General features: G+C 31.3%; 1 protein-coding gene across 4 annotated transcripts in view; it reads left to right on the top strand.

Moving 5' to 3' along the window:
* Nucleotides 1–13593, top strand: part of LOC106055189 (neural cell adhesion molecule 1-like) — a 128970-nt gene extending 115377 nt beyond the window's left edge. For all 4 annotated transcript variants that reach the window (XM_056010086.1, XM_056010089.1, XM_056010087.1 and 1 more), the window contains 4 exons: nucleotides 4188–4371; nucleotides 5004–5042; nucleotides 5384–5519; nucleotides 7409–13593. In XM_056010086.1, coding sequence (XP_055866061.1) covers nucleotides 4188–4371; nucleotides 5004–5042; nucleotides 5384–5519; nucleotides 7409–7495 — 446 coding nt within the window. In that variant the 3' untranslated portion in view covers nucleotides 7496–13593. The remainder of the gene's footprint in view (nucleotides 1–4187; nucleotides 4372–5003; nucleotides 5043–5383; nucleotides 5520–7408) is intronic.
* The last annotated feature ends 462 nt before the right edge of the window (nucleotides 13594–14055 follow it).

Genomic DNA, 14055 nt, shown 5'->3' with positions numbered 1-14055 from the left:
TTTAGAGAATCATATGAAGGATTTGTAAAGTATTAACTATTCTTACTATTAATAAATGACATTGTGGAATGATTATGATGCTAAATGTATTATGTGAAACACAACCCAAAACAACATAATTTTCATCCATGATGAGAATTCTCCAGAAAGCTATTATTTTTCTTGAGTAATACAAAACAGAGTTTCTTCTATAAACAATAATGTTTAAGATAAGAATGATGAGTAGTATTTGCTAAAGAATGGCTTCAAGCCAAATTTGAAGTTGCATTGAGTTGTTCACCAATACCTAAAAACTTTGTCTGTGTCTCTTCTGATCATGGATGTTGGTTTTTAAAGTTTATAGCCTCTTTTCCTGATTCAATGGAATTCATCAATATCCATCTTTGACTTTCCTGCATCATTTATGTCATAGTACCAGTCAGTTTCCCTCCATTTATTGAATTCAACTTTACTGATCATCATAAGCAATCATTTCTTATCCACTTGCTTTGCCTTCTTAGTAGTTTTTTTTTGTTTAACTTTGACAAATCTTAACAAATTTCTAAATGTCACTAAAAGGCTTATGTTGGAAAGACTAGTTGCTCTAATTGATCAGATAAATATTTGTAAAGATAAGACAACTCAGGTTTAAATGTTGGTGAAAAAAAACTTAAGAGTGTACTTTTGATTTGTTGTGTTGTGAATTGAAAATGGAGGTTCTTTTTTAGTTTTACCTTTTAAGGAGTTTGAAAACTGAAAAAAAAATTAGATTTCTTCTTTTATGAACTTTGGTCTAATCTGAGTAGAAGATTAAGTTTGGTCTAATCTGAGTAGAAGATTAAGTTTGGTCTAATCTGAGTAGAAGATTAAGTTTGGTCTAATATGAGTAGAAGATTAAGTTTGGTCTAATCTGAGTAGAAGATTAAGTTTTGTTTTTCTTTATGCCTATCCCTTAGAACCAGCTGTCTGTGCTTTATTTTCAATGTAGTTTATGTTGTGACACTGCTGAATGGCCCAAAGATGTTGCCACTGCTGAATGGCCTGAAGATGTTGCCACTGCTGAATGGCTGCTACAAGTTTTATTTTCTGCTGCAGCTTTTTTTTTTTTTTTAATGCTTGAGGAACTGCTAGCTAGGTGGGTGGGGAGTGGTATGACTGCAGTGCTAACTATATTTAAGTTATGTTATGAGGAAGCTTAGAATTAGGCTACAAGACTTGGCTTCAACATGCTGCTTTAAACCTCCTCTCCATCTTGTACCAGTCAGTGGTGTGTCAGTGATCTCTGCATTTACTATAGAACATTATGTCATCATCATTGCTGCATTGCCTTGAATATAAAATACAAAATAAGCTTAAAAATTATGGCAAAAAAGTGTTTGACTAACAGACTAGTAGAGTGAACTCTAGACTTGCTAGCTGCCTAATAAAGTTTTGCTTGCACACTAGGAACTGTTATTGTATTTTATCATGTATTTTATCACTCAAGAATCAAAATGTACTCATTGCAATAAAAAACTTCATTTGAAAAGCAGCCTATAAATAGGCCTACAGTTACATTCATTTCCCTTTCTTTTTCTTGGTAGAATTAAGTCCTACCCTTGTTTTCATTCAATAGCCTTCAGAACCTTTTTAATTTTAGAGTCCATCTTGCCTACTTAAGACTTAGATCCTCTCATGCTTTTCAGAGCATTGGGCAGCAATCTTCATAGAAATTGGTCTCCAGCCTCTTCTCAGTGGGTCTCCACTGCCCTTAATTCCTCCATGAAGGTGCAGCACCAAGTTATATAGAGATGTCCCTGTTTTCATCATAATGCCCTCTATATCATTGCTACCCTTGGGATGCTTGATTCATTCTGTTGGACATATTCTGCATACCTCATGCGACCCTCTGTCATAACTTCAGCAAGTGGTCTTTGGTTGTGACCCAATCTCTGTAAGTGACTCCTAAAATCCATCTTAGACACTTCCGCTGAGTCCATCCCCATAATACAAATAGTGTTAGATAAAACAATGTATTCAAGAATCTACCTTGAGATAAGTATAAAAGCATGGCAAGCTAATGAAGAGCTTTGTGTGATCTTTCTAAAATAACATGATCCAGTGCAATGTCATAGAGTGTCTGTCTAGTTAAGTGGTATTGACTTGGGACCGTTGTCTATATAGCCGATTTCAGACTTCAAGAGCTGTCATAACATGCTGTTCTGAAGGATGTTTTGGCTAGTACATACATGCTTTATTCCTGATGGAATGTCCAAAACAAACTTGAAACAAGTGACATTTTTGAAAATATAATTATAATAAGGCTTTTTTCAAGTCAAGATTAATGAGGAGTACAGAATTTCACCTGGCTTTGCAGTCCCAGACATAACTGTTGTCTGGTGGTGGTTGATAATTAAACTATGTTAAATTTTCAACAAGACAAATCCTAATCTCAAGGAAATTTGATAGCCAAATTATCAAAATTTCATGCATACTTTTTAATTAAATTAAAGAAATTGAATGCCACTAGATCTGAATTGATGGTTATCTTTTTTATCATCAGAACATAAACATGATTTATTATTATAAATTTTTTTTTACATTTTAAAACACAAATAGCTTTTAGTTTTGCTGATACTAATGAACTAAAATTATTCTTTTAGGGAGTAAGTGAAATTTATTGTCACTAGCAACATTACTAATGAAAATGATAAAGGAATATACTGCTAGATAGTTTGATTTCAGATGACAAATAAAGTGCAAAAAAAAAAAAAAAGAAAGATTTGCATCAACATGTTTGCCACTATGCTGCCATCTACTTTGCTTTTTTTAACATAACCATATATAAGGGTGCTATTGTGGTGTTCATGTTTATTTGATGTTTTTGGTGATGGTATTTGTAAGCAGTTTTTAGTGTGTGATCTTCAGTTAATGCCCTTATTTTAGAACTTCTTTCCTGTTTTTACTAACTGTAGTAATGTGATGTGATTATGTTTATTGCTTTCATTTTAATCCTGATCAGAGCCATTTAAAATGCTTATTGACTACTAAGTAAGTTTTGTAACAAATTTTCTCAAAGTCTTCTGTATAGACAAAAAAAAAGATACAAGACAATATATAAAAGTAATTCCCTGTTTATACAAAGTTGTTAAATATTTGCAACGCAAATAGAATGAAAACACTTAAATACAAATACGTGTAGCATATCTCACACATAAGTTTTTAGAAGGTAATTACTTTTATTTATTAATTTTAAATGTCTGTTTAACCATTGAACATTTAATCCATCTGTTTGTTATATCGGGTAAGTCTTTATTGGTAAATCTTAACAGCAACCATCATTTATGTTAGGTGAACATATGTAACAAAGCACATCGATGAGACATTTTGAGTTCAAAATCACTAGACTGAAACCATAGTACTGTTTGTTATGGCATGCTGATGTAAAAGTTTAAATAGGGTAGCTTAAATAGGTTTCCCTACCAAGATTTCATTACATTTATCATACTTATTAGACAAAATTATCTTCAAATTGTCTTTCTGTAGTCAATTTAACTGAAAAGTAATTTAGCCATATGGGTCTTTCTGACTTAAGATACTCGCTCTGTTACATATGTTTTTGCTTATACACATTTTTGTATTTTGGCTTCCAACTAAACAACTTACCAAGTTTATTCATTAAATTAACATATTTTCTAATTGCTTCTTTTTGTTTTTAGTTGTTTTTCAGGGAATGTTTTTTTTTTTTCATCTCATATTACTAGATCATAATTTATTTTAAAATATTTTAAATCTATATTTTAAACTATATTTTTAAACTAATAAATTGACTATTTTTTTTTAAATATATTTTTTTAATTATAATTAATAAGAGCTATAGCCTGCAAATGTATTAGAATTATAGAAAGAAAGCTTTCTCGAGAAATAATAATTATTATATTTACTTGTAGGCCCATATTAAGAACTGTAGTAGTTACTTTTTTAAAGTATTGAACTACTAGCTAGTTTAGAAATATTCAGTCCCACTTTGTACTATTTCATATATGTAGAGATCAAGAAAACTTTTGACTAGATAGGCTTAAAAAAAGCTTCTATTGGCTAATATATAATTAATTTGATTGAAGATGTATTAAAAAATAAGTATTACTGGAACTTGTTTGTAATTTACAATAGTTATATATGTTCTGTAACGATCAGTTGTACATAGGAGCTAACATTTCTCATTTCAGCTGACTCGGCTAGTTTGTCATCAGGTGCAATCGTCGGTATAATAATTGGCCTCATTGTTATCATCGCCGTTGTGGCCATTGTTGTGTTTCTGGTGCTGAAGAAGCCTGGATTAGTGCAAGGACTAAGAGGAAGACTGGGAGGCAAAGCTGGAGAGGAGGAGAGAGGAAAGAAAGAGGATGGAAAGTATGACTCAAATAGTTCAAAGCTACTTTTATAAGCTTCAGGCTGTATGTACAACATTAGCCATTAAAGAAAAGAAAAAGAACAAAGAATTCTTTTCAGCTGGGTTTATTCTCTTTCTACATCTAGTTTGAGGGTTATAATTAGCTTTCATTTCAGTGAATCTAGTGTGAATTATGTTTCTATAGTTATAATGTATTTTTTAATGCACTAATTGTTAGACAAATTTTCTCATGGATAATAAAGAGTATTATTATTATTATAAAAGTTAACCTGTTTCTGTTGCTTGCCAGCAAGGTAGTTGTCTTGGGGTAAGCAATATGACAAACTGCCTAAGTATATCAATTTACATTATCCACACTTAAAATGTCTATGTAAAACTAAAAAAGAGCCAATCTATACCACATCTATGTTACAATAATAACCATTTCTTTGTCTACAAAATAAGATAATAGTCTTGTATGCCAAGCATTAATTTATTTTGCAAAAGTAGGTTTAGGTGATAGGTGCTCACTTCAGAGCCCTAAAATTACAATTCTTAAACAAAAAAATTATTGTTACAATTTTTAAAAACAATTTCCCTACAATTGTTTCCTTTTTTCCATATGTTTTTACATTGAAATATTTTTCCTTAGGGATCCTGCAGAAGAAGAAAAGTTGATTAAAAAGGATGAGTATGTCATTTATTCTATCTTGTTTTTGTTTTTTTCTTTTAACATTGCATAGATTTTTTTTCGAAGTTAAGGTGTCTTAATTGTTCCAATTCATATTAAAATATCATCTTTATTATTGTTATTACTTTAAGTCTTTTGTTGGAAATTAAAGTTCAGCTACTGTACCATTGACAGTCAATATTTTAGCCTTAAAAAAGCCACTTGATGTAGCTAAAGAATTTTGTTTTGTCAATTAGTGTCTAAATGAAAGGTACTCACCAGAAGTCAAATCAGAAGCACTGCTTACATTCATTGGTTCCCTCTGATTAGTTTTAACTCTGACATACTTGGTCTTCCATCAGCACTGTGAAAGTGGAGAATGAGTTGGAAGAATCTAAAAATGATGTGATAGTGGAACATCCAGAAGAATTTGAGCCTGACAGTAAACCTGAGCAACCTGATGCACCACCAGCTCAGAAACCTGCAGCCCTTGAGAAGGTAGCTTTTTTGTATTTTATATCAACTGATATGTACTTTTCAAATGTTATCTTAAGTTCATAATTAAAGAATTTTTATTATAGACAAACAAAATATAAAAAATCCTTTAAAAAAAAAAACAAAGCTTATCTAAAGGGGAAGAACTCTTAAAATTATATCTTTCATTAATGTACAAGCTATTTCCCTTATTTGATATCAAACAAAATAATTAATTACCAATAATTAATTGACTAATTGGGTATTTTTTTTAATTGATTCATGATTTGTTAGGTACAATCAATAATTGTTTTAAGTATCAACTTGATCTAAGAATGTGTGTGGGAGAAATAGCATTAACAATTATTTAAGGGAACTAAACTGCAACAACTTTAGCCATATTTGTGAATACTGAAAGATTAGTTTCCCTTGTTGGTATCAAAGAAAATAATGAATTTCCAGTAATTAATTGACTAATTGATTTTTTTTATTGATTCATGTCTCGTTTATGCCAATGAATAATTTTGAAAAGCTTCAACTTGATCCACCAACCAACTTCCTCCAAGTGTCTCAATCTTGGACTAGTATCTCCATCTGTTCCCATTTCTTGCCCATCTACTTCCAAATCGCAGCACCATGTCATCCTCTCTTTCTCTTTCTTTGGGGGTTCTAGGTAAGGCCTTACTGATAATGTTGGATGCCCTCTTGCAAAGTGTCCCTGAAGGATATCTACTTCAAAGCTTTGTTCTTTGCAACAGTTCTTCATTTGAGATCTAGTCTGGCCAGCGGATCATAAGAATCTTTATCCTCTAGTAGTAGAATATAGGGAAAATAACATTCTAGCAGTGTAAATTACTTTTGTATTCTTCGCTTAGTGGTCCCTGTTGGACAAAGCCACTATAGTTCTTGTGCTGTCACATTGAAAAATATAAAGACTAAATGCATTATTAAAAATATGAACTCACCATTGATTTGCCAGGCTGGATAGAAAGTACTATGGCACTTTTTTGGTCTTCTAAAAAAGAACAATTTTATTTTTGAAATTAGGTTTTGTATGCAGTTACAAACAAAACTATTGCTGAAGGAATTTTAAATAGGCAGTTCATGTTATCAATAATTGTATGCTATTTAATTCTTGGCCTCTTTTTTAATTTTGTGATGCTTATATCAACTCACTGTCTGTCAGGTACAAATCTTGTACTCATAATTTCTCCCACTTCCCATTTTTGACTTAAGTTGAAACTTTGCACAATTTTTTATTGACAATGACAACACATGAATCAATAAAAAAAAGATCAAATATTTTATCAATAAGTCCTAATTAATTTTGTTTTATAGAGTCAGTACTAGCTAAGGTGAGATAAGCCTTGTGTAGAGAATTAGGTTGTTGACTAAGCATTGGAAAGTAACAAAAGATAATCTTAAAACTTTCAATTTTTATTAGTACTTACATAGCTCAGTGGCCAGCATGTCAGCTTTCCATCATGGAGGATTGCTTTTGCTATTGAAAAAGCAGCATGGACACGCACCTTCCTTCAGAACCCCCCCCCCATCCCCAAAAGAAAAAAAAAAACTGGTCCACAAAAGTGATTGGTCTATTCTCATAGAATACTGAAAATGAAAATTGGGGGAAAAAAACAGTAATAAAAATGTTTTTGTTTGTACAAATAGTTTACGTCCAATAAAAATAGTTTAGGTCTATTAAAAATTAATCACATGATTGATTCAAAATAATTGATGCAATTCATGCAATATTACTCCATAGAAGCTTTGTTTTTTAAAAAGTATTTTTTATATTTTTCTTTTTTGTTGTGTGCTTAAAATCCTTATAAAAAAAGATATTTATTTATAATAAATACTATTGTACGTCTTTGATGGGAAAAATACCAACCTTATGTTTCTGTTTATTTCAGCCAGAAGAGCTGAAGACCCCTACAGCTACAACAGAAATTAAGATAACTCCAGAAACACCAGAAAAACCAGAGAATGCTGCAGCTTAAACAAATAAACTTAGTTTGAAGAGCTCTTTTCCAAGGGGAAACAATCATTTTTGTAGTTGGCTTTTTTAAAAAAAAAAACTAACCATGAAATATTCAGATACATGCTATTTTATTTCCACTGAAGGTGTTTTTATTTTTTTACCATTTCCTTTCAAATAACGTGAGAGTTTTAGTACATTATGAATATTATTAGTGTTGCTGTCTCAGAGCAGTCTAAAGTTGTTACTTAGTGACTGCTTTTACTAAGAGATTATTGCAAGTAAATCCAAAATCAAGCAAATAGCGAAGCATTTATTTTATATTACATTTTGCTAAATTCTGTCCATTGAAAGAAAAATTTCCATAGTTAAAAAATGTCATCAATTCATTAAAGTAATTAAATGAATAATTATCTAGAAATTAATTTCTAATTCTTCAAATATGTCACCTAGTTTAGATCTTGTCTGAGATCCATAAAGACTGAAAAAACAGACATGTTTTGTGCATCATCATGCTGCTAGCTAGGAGTCAGCTTGAGGCCATTGTCACATTTATATTTTAAACATAGCACATTTTGTTTTCAAGATTTGACTTGCAGGTATAAAAATGTAGACATCAAAGTTATGGTGCACTATTTCAATCAAATAACTTTGATCACAATCTTTAGCAACAAGATAAACTTTCATTATCAACGTTTTTTTTTATTTTCTCATTATTGAAGTGAACTTTTTTTTTCTCATCCATTCTGTATTTCTATGTCCCAGTATTTGCTATTTTCTTGTCTAGACGGGTGTACAATGTGATGACGAGACATTGATCTCTTGTCTGTTCAAGTTGTATTCTGTTGAGTTCAGTTGGTTCTTTTCCTCCTTCACAGCTTGTAGCTTTGGATGCTTGTGGTAGAGCACAAGGAGTTACCTGTTTGTTTTTGAGTAGTGACAAATTATTTCCCCCTGAATCATTAACTCCACTAATAGCTAATTTGCTTCAAATTTATTTCTAATAATTTTTGTTTAAAGTTTTATTGTGCCTTTTCTTCATTATTTAATTGCAGTTTAAAAAGGAGCTGAGAAATGATAAATATTAGTATTAAACTTGGAGTTTGTAGCCAAAGTTCTCATTCAGGAAAAGAGCTTCAGGTTCTTGCATTGTAATAAATACGTAGAAGCTATTTTACTAACTACTGAAGTACCAACAAAATATTTTTTTTTAACCAGCTACATAAGTACTGGTATGAGAATAGTAAAGTAAACATTTTTACTGTAACTTTGTTGTTTTTTTTTTACATTTCCAACTTAGTCTCTTGGTTAGATATTATGTGCTCATACCATTGATTGTCAGTGTTCTACAAATTGCAACCAATTTCCCTCAGTTCCAAGAAACTTATATCTAGTGTTAATTCTTGGAAAAAAGAGACCTGACAGGAGTGAGACATTAGGGGCTATTTCCTCACTCAAACACCAAAACAGTATCGGCAAGACTCTTGTGCTTAGGGTATACACTGTGACTCATGTTAAGTCATAGCTATGTAGAGAAGAAACATATTGGAATGGTGTTTCCTAATACAAATTTGCTTCTACCAATCAGATGTAGAAAGAAAAGAGAGGGAGGGGGGGGGGAAACTTCAGCTGTATAGTAGGTAGAAGTGTTGGGGAACTTACAATGAATTAACTAAGACAAAGAATGGACACCAGGAATCAATATCAAAACTTAATATTACAAGCTTATCTAGTTAGGTATAGAGAGACATCTCATTCCCAAACCCACTTTGATTGTTTGGCTAATCAATGATGAGTAGATGAGCCTGTTTAAACCATGGGAAACAAACCTCATCTGGTGTCTATTGTGTACATTTCAAAATGTTTTCTTGGTACCAACATTTTTTTTAAAGCCGTTCGTTATCCATCCAACCAGCAGAGTCATGTGTATAAGACAGAACAACTGTATGGTATATGTAATACAGCCAACTCTTTGTGTGTTGTCTTGTGACTCTCATCTGTCAGATCCTATCTCTTTCTGGTACTAGTACTTAACAATGTGTTGTGTACATGCTCCTCACTCTAGTATTTAGCCCAACACTGGTGCAGAGGGACTCTGTGCAAACCTAATTCAACGGCAGCAAGAAACTGAAATCTTCACAATTAGCTGTCAGTTTAGAGCTCTTGTTGTTCTTTTTTTTTTATCATTTGAAATTGACAACTATAATGTCTTGGAAAATTATTAGAAAAATTATTCGTAAAATAGCCTTTCCTCATATTGTATATAAGCTAAACCAACAATAATTGTGCTCATAGTAGAGACAGGTGTGCTCAATAGGTGTTCTTGTTTCATTTATATGTTTTTACATTCTGCTTTTGTGTGTTGGTAATTTGAAATGATTTGATTTTACATCTGTTGAAATCCTGTTCACATGATGGTGGTGATGTCATAGCAAATCCATTTTTTTTAAAACTCTTTGAATCTCATAATTTTTTTAATAGCTTTAACAAAAAAAAAAAAACACAACTTTGCTCTTAAACTGAAAGTGAGAAATTAAAAAAACAAATTGTTATTTATTTTCTCTGATAATACACATTCATTTATATGGTATCCATTTTTACTATCATGATTATTTTAGTACTTTGTATTATTTATTACTATTTAAATATATATGTGCTAACAAATATGTATAGTTAGAAGCAACATTTTTTATTGCACAGGGTTTCAGATATTTTTTATTTAAAATGCTTAACTTATAGAAAGGTTTTTATAGATTATGTAGTTGGGTTTTATTTTCATCCAAATGACCAATTAATTATACATCTGCCAGTTTTACTGTCCATTTAACATTCCACAAACATTAACTACACACATGTAGACATTGTGGCTTTCATTTGTCTGAGTACAGCTAATAGACACAGAAGTACAGGCAGAACTGTTAGGTACTGCTTTCACTCAGTTGGTTGAGCTCAAAACAAGGGAGCACTTATTGCCAACTCATTTGATGACACTAACCCAAAACAATGTTCATCATGGAGGTGTAATAGCATTTAGCATGAATGAACAACATTTTCATTCGTTTTACTTCACTGGGGTAGCATGTCACAATTGGCAGTCGAGCCAATTATGGGCTATAGCAGATTATAATCCGAGCATACAAATAAGCAAAGTGTATTATTCAAGAAAATGGAATATAAAATGATTGATCTGTAGGACCACTACCGTTCCAGTGTAGCATAAAATTTAACACTAAAAATACTTGATCAGAAAAACATCCTAGCTCTGACAGATAGCTTGTAAAAGCTAAAAACTTATGGATGAGCACTGGCTGGTGATATTAATTTTGCTCACAGAAACTAAAACACCAACTACCAGTTTAATCTACACTAGACATATTTTGTGCATGTACACCCATGCAAACACATGCACCCACTCTCACACACCTATTAGCAATGTTAAATCGTTCTTCAAATATATACCCTTTTTTACAATTAAGGATTTTCTAAATATTTTAGATGATGATTCCATAATGTTCTCATGTTAGGCCCTAACCCAATCAAGATGTAGAACTAGTTTGTTTCTCCAATGTTGACATTGTTCTGCTCACACAGATTAATACAGAAAACAATTTTCAAACAATGAGGCACAACTCATGATGTACATTTCTCTGATGAAACACTCTTTATAAATATTTTTTTTAACACATATTTGCTACTTAGCTACATATTATATACTGTTAATATGATTTTACTTATGCTGAAATGTTGTATTTTTTTTTTCAAAAGCTTGCTCTGTGAAGTGACAACTATTATTTATAAGCTTACATATAACCTATTGTTGTCGTCTATGAACATAGTAATGCACATGCCTATTACGTGCAGAGCTGAGACCTAGATTTGTTTATACCAAGCTTCTGCTTTTTTATTAGGTTGTTATTGACAGAAGAGGGGATACATGTTGTTTTTTTTCAAATAATCTCCCCTTGACCAAAAGATGCTTGACTTTCCATATGCTAGTGGTGATGTTTTGGTACAGTCAGGTTTTTACAATGAAGAAAATAAACAACAGCAGAAACTTTTGATGGAATGTGTGTATGCAAAGAAGGACATGAGAACTTGCCTGACTATTTGATATTATTTTCTGATTTTATTCTACATCTTCTGCCTTTTATTCATGTGCTTAAACTTTTATAATATCCTTTTTTTTTAAAAAAAAACAATTAGGTCTAAATGTGAATGGCAGCGTAACTGAAAATCGCTCATTTTTGTTTCATGTATACTTCACAATTTTTTTTGTCTTAAAATAATTTTTTTTATTCATTTTTTTTTATTTTGTTACATATTCTTTTTTATTACTTTGTATTTTTTGTATGGTACATTGTGACAGCAAGTTGAAATTTTTGTTTGTTTGTTTATTTTCAATGACAACTACCAAATGAATAGAGGACAAAATGGAACATCAAAAGAAAACTTTTTAAAAAGAGTCATATGTTCAGATTAGAAGTAGAATGGTTGGGTCGTCATGAATTTTGAACTTCTGATTTGGTCACTGCCATCCCCTGAGCTCATGCAGGCTATTAGGAGTGGGATGTAGAACTCTTCATATCTGAAGGAACATCCAAAACTTATGTAACAAATCAGAATCAAGATCTATTAACATTTTTAATTTTTTTTGTTTCCTTCTTGATTTTCTTTTATTGGCTAAACGAAATGTTAATTTTTTTATTTTCTTTCTATTGAATATTATTTCCAGTATTTAGGCAAACCTTGTGTACTTTGATCATTATGTATTCATTGCTTATAATAGAGTCTATAGTCTTTGGCAATTACTTCTTCAATGTGTGCTTGAAACTTAAGAGTAGATTTGTGAACAGCCCACTAGTTCAGTTCAATACATGCTTAGGCCTCTGAGATTTTTTATACGCACTTTTGCACTTTTGATAATTTTGATAGAAAGAAAACTGTATAGGTTTTACTTGACTCAGAGTGGCTGAATGGTAGACAGCATTGCTGGAAACAAATAATTCCTAGATTAGAATAGCAAGAGATTTTTGTTTTTAAAATAGTTAGCCCAACTCTGAATAACATTTCTGACATCTGCTTAGGAAAGTATAAAATGATTCTTGTTTTTGGCCACTCTTTACACTATTGGGCTGTAGACATCTTGAAAGTTTGATGTCAGACATGTCATAGAGAAATGTTTAGGATTTATATTTTAGTTTTTTATTCTATTACAAAAAAAAAAGGCATTTATTGTTATGTTTATTATTTGTCTATTCACTTGTTATTGACTTTTACACTGGTCAACTTATTTGGAGGACAACATTTTGTTGGTTATTTGATTGAGAGGGCAATATTTCACTGGCTAACTTGAAGAGGGTTCACCATTACATTGTGTCAGTATTACCAGTAATTTTTCTATCTAGTCTCAGTTTATATAATTACACAAAGTTTATTATTGTAATTTTTTTTTTACAAATGATTTTATTTAGTCTAAATATGTCCATGACAAATTTTGTATATTTTATTTCCCTTAACTACATTTTGAGCTTTGTGAAGTAAAATTCATTTTTTTTTTAAATTGAAATCAATGAGATTAAAGTTTTGATTCCAATGTTTTGTTTTGTAAAAATTATGCATCAACTTTGTAAAATTGTCTTATCTTTTTCAAGCATTTTTACTTTTTAGGAGATTTGATGTTCCATTCTGATAATTTAATTTTTCTTTGTACTTAGGTTTTGTTACATGAAAATAACTGTAACACTCTTCAATTGGGTGACTAGTATACTTGACACTATGAAATACATTTGGTTGTTGTTTTTCAATAATCATTAAAAACAATTATGTCAATTTTTGGTCTACTTAAATTTGCTGTCCTACTTAATGCAATAATTTGTTTGATACATTTGGTTGACAATCTAAGCCTATGAGATTTTTCTTTGAAATTTAAACTTATCTCTCTCTCTCTCTTTCTTTTTTTATATATCACACAAAGTCAATATATGACATGGCTAGAATTATTACAATGTGAATTGAACTGTTGCTTTTCTCTTTTGTGTGAATGATTTTCATCTCCCTGATCTTAATGTTTAAGTGTTCGTACAAATAAAAACAAAAAACAAATAAAAAATTTAAAATGTTTGTATTATTTGTTTTAGAGTTTCAATTGAATCTATTAGGGTGCAGTTGTTGTAGATATTTGTGGTCATGAAACATTTAGTTGACTTGTTAAATTAAAAAAAAAGTTCCCCTTTCAGACCTTGTTGTCTACATGGCAGATGATGTAAATGTCCTCTGTTTCTGTGGCTTACGGTTAACGAGGGTGTCATGTGGCCAGCACAACGTCTAAGCGCCTTTACTTTTCCCCAACTAATATCAGGTACCCAATGGAGCTGGGTGGACTCAGTGGTGCCCAAAGATCCCTAAATTAAAAATCCCAGTCTTCACCAGGATTTGAACCCGGGACCCCCGGTTTGGAATCCAAGCGCTTTACCGCTCTCAGCTACTGCACCTCCCTTGTTAAATGTGGCTCTACATTATTTTTTTTATGGCATCACTTGTGTTAGGATGTGTGTTGCTAAAGTTGTTTTGCTTATAAATGTA

Source organism: Biomphalaria glabrata, chromosome 14 (genome assembly GCF_947242115.1).
Source record: "Biomphalaria glabrata chromosome 14, xgBioGlab47.1, whole genome shotgun sequence".
Classification (NCBI taxonomy): domain Eukaryota; kingdom Metazoa; phylum Mollusca; class Gastropoda; family Planorbidae; genus Biomphalaria; species Biomphalaria glabrata.
This window is presented reverse-complemented; position numbering and strand designations above follow the sequence as displayed.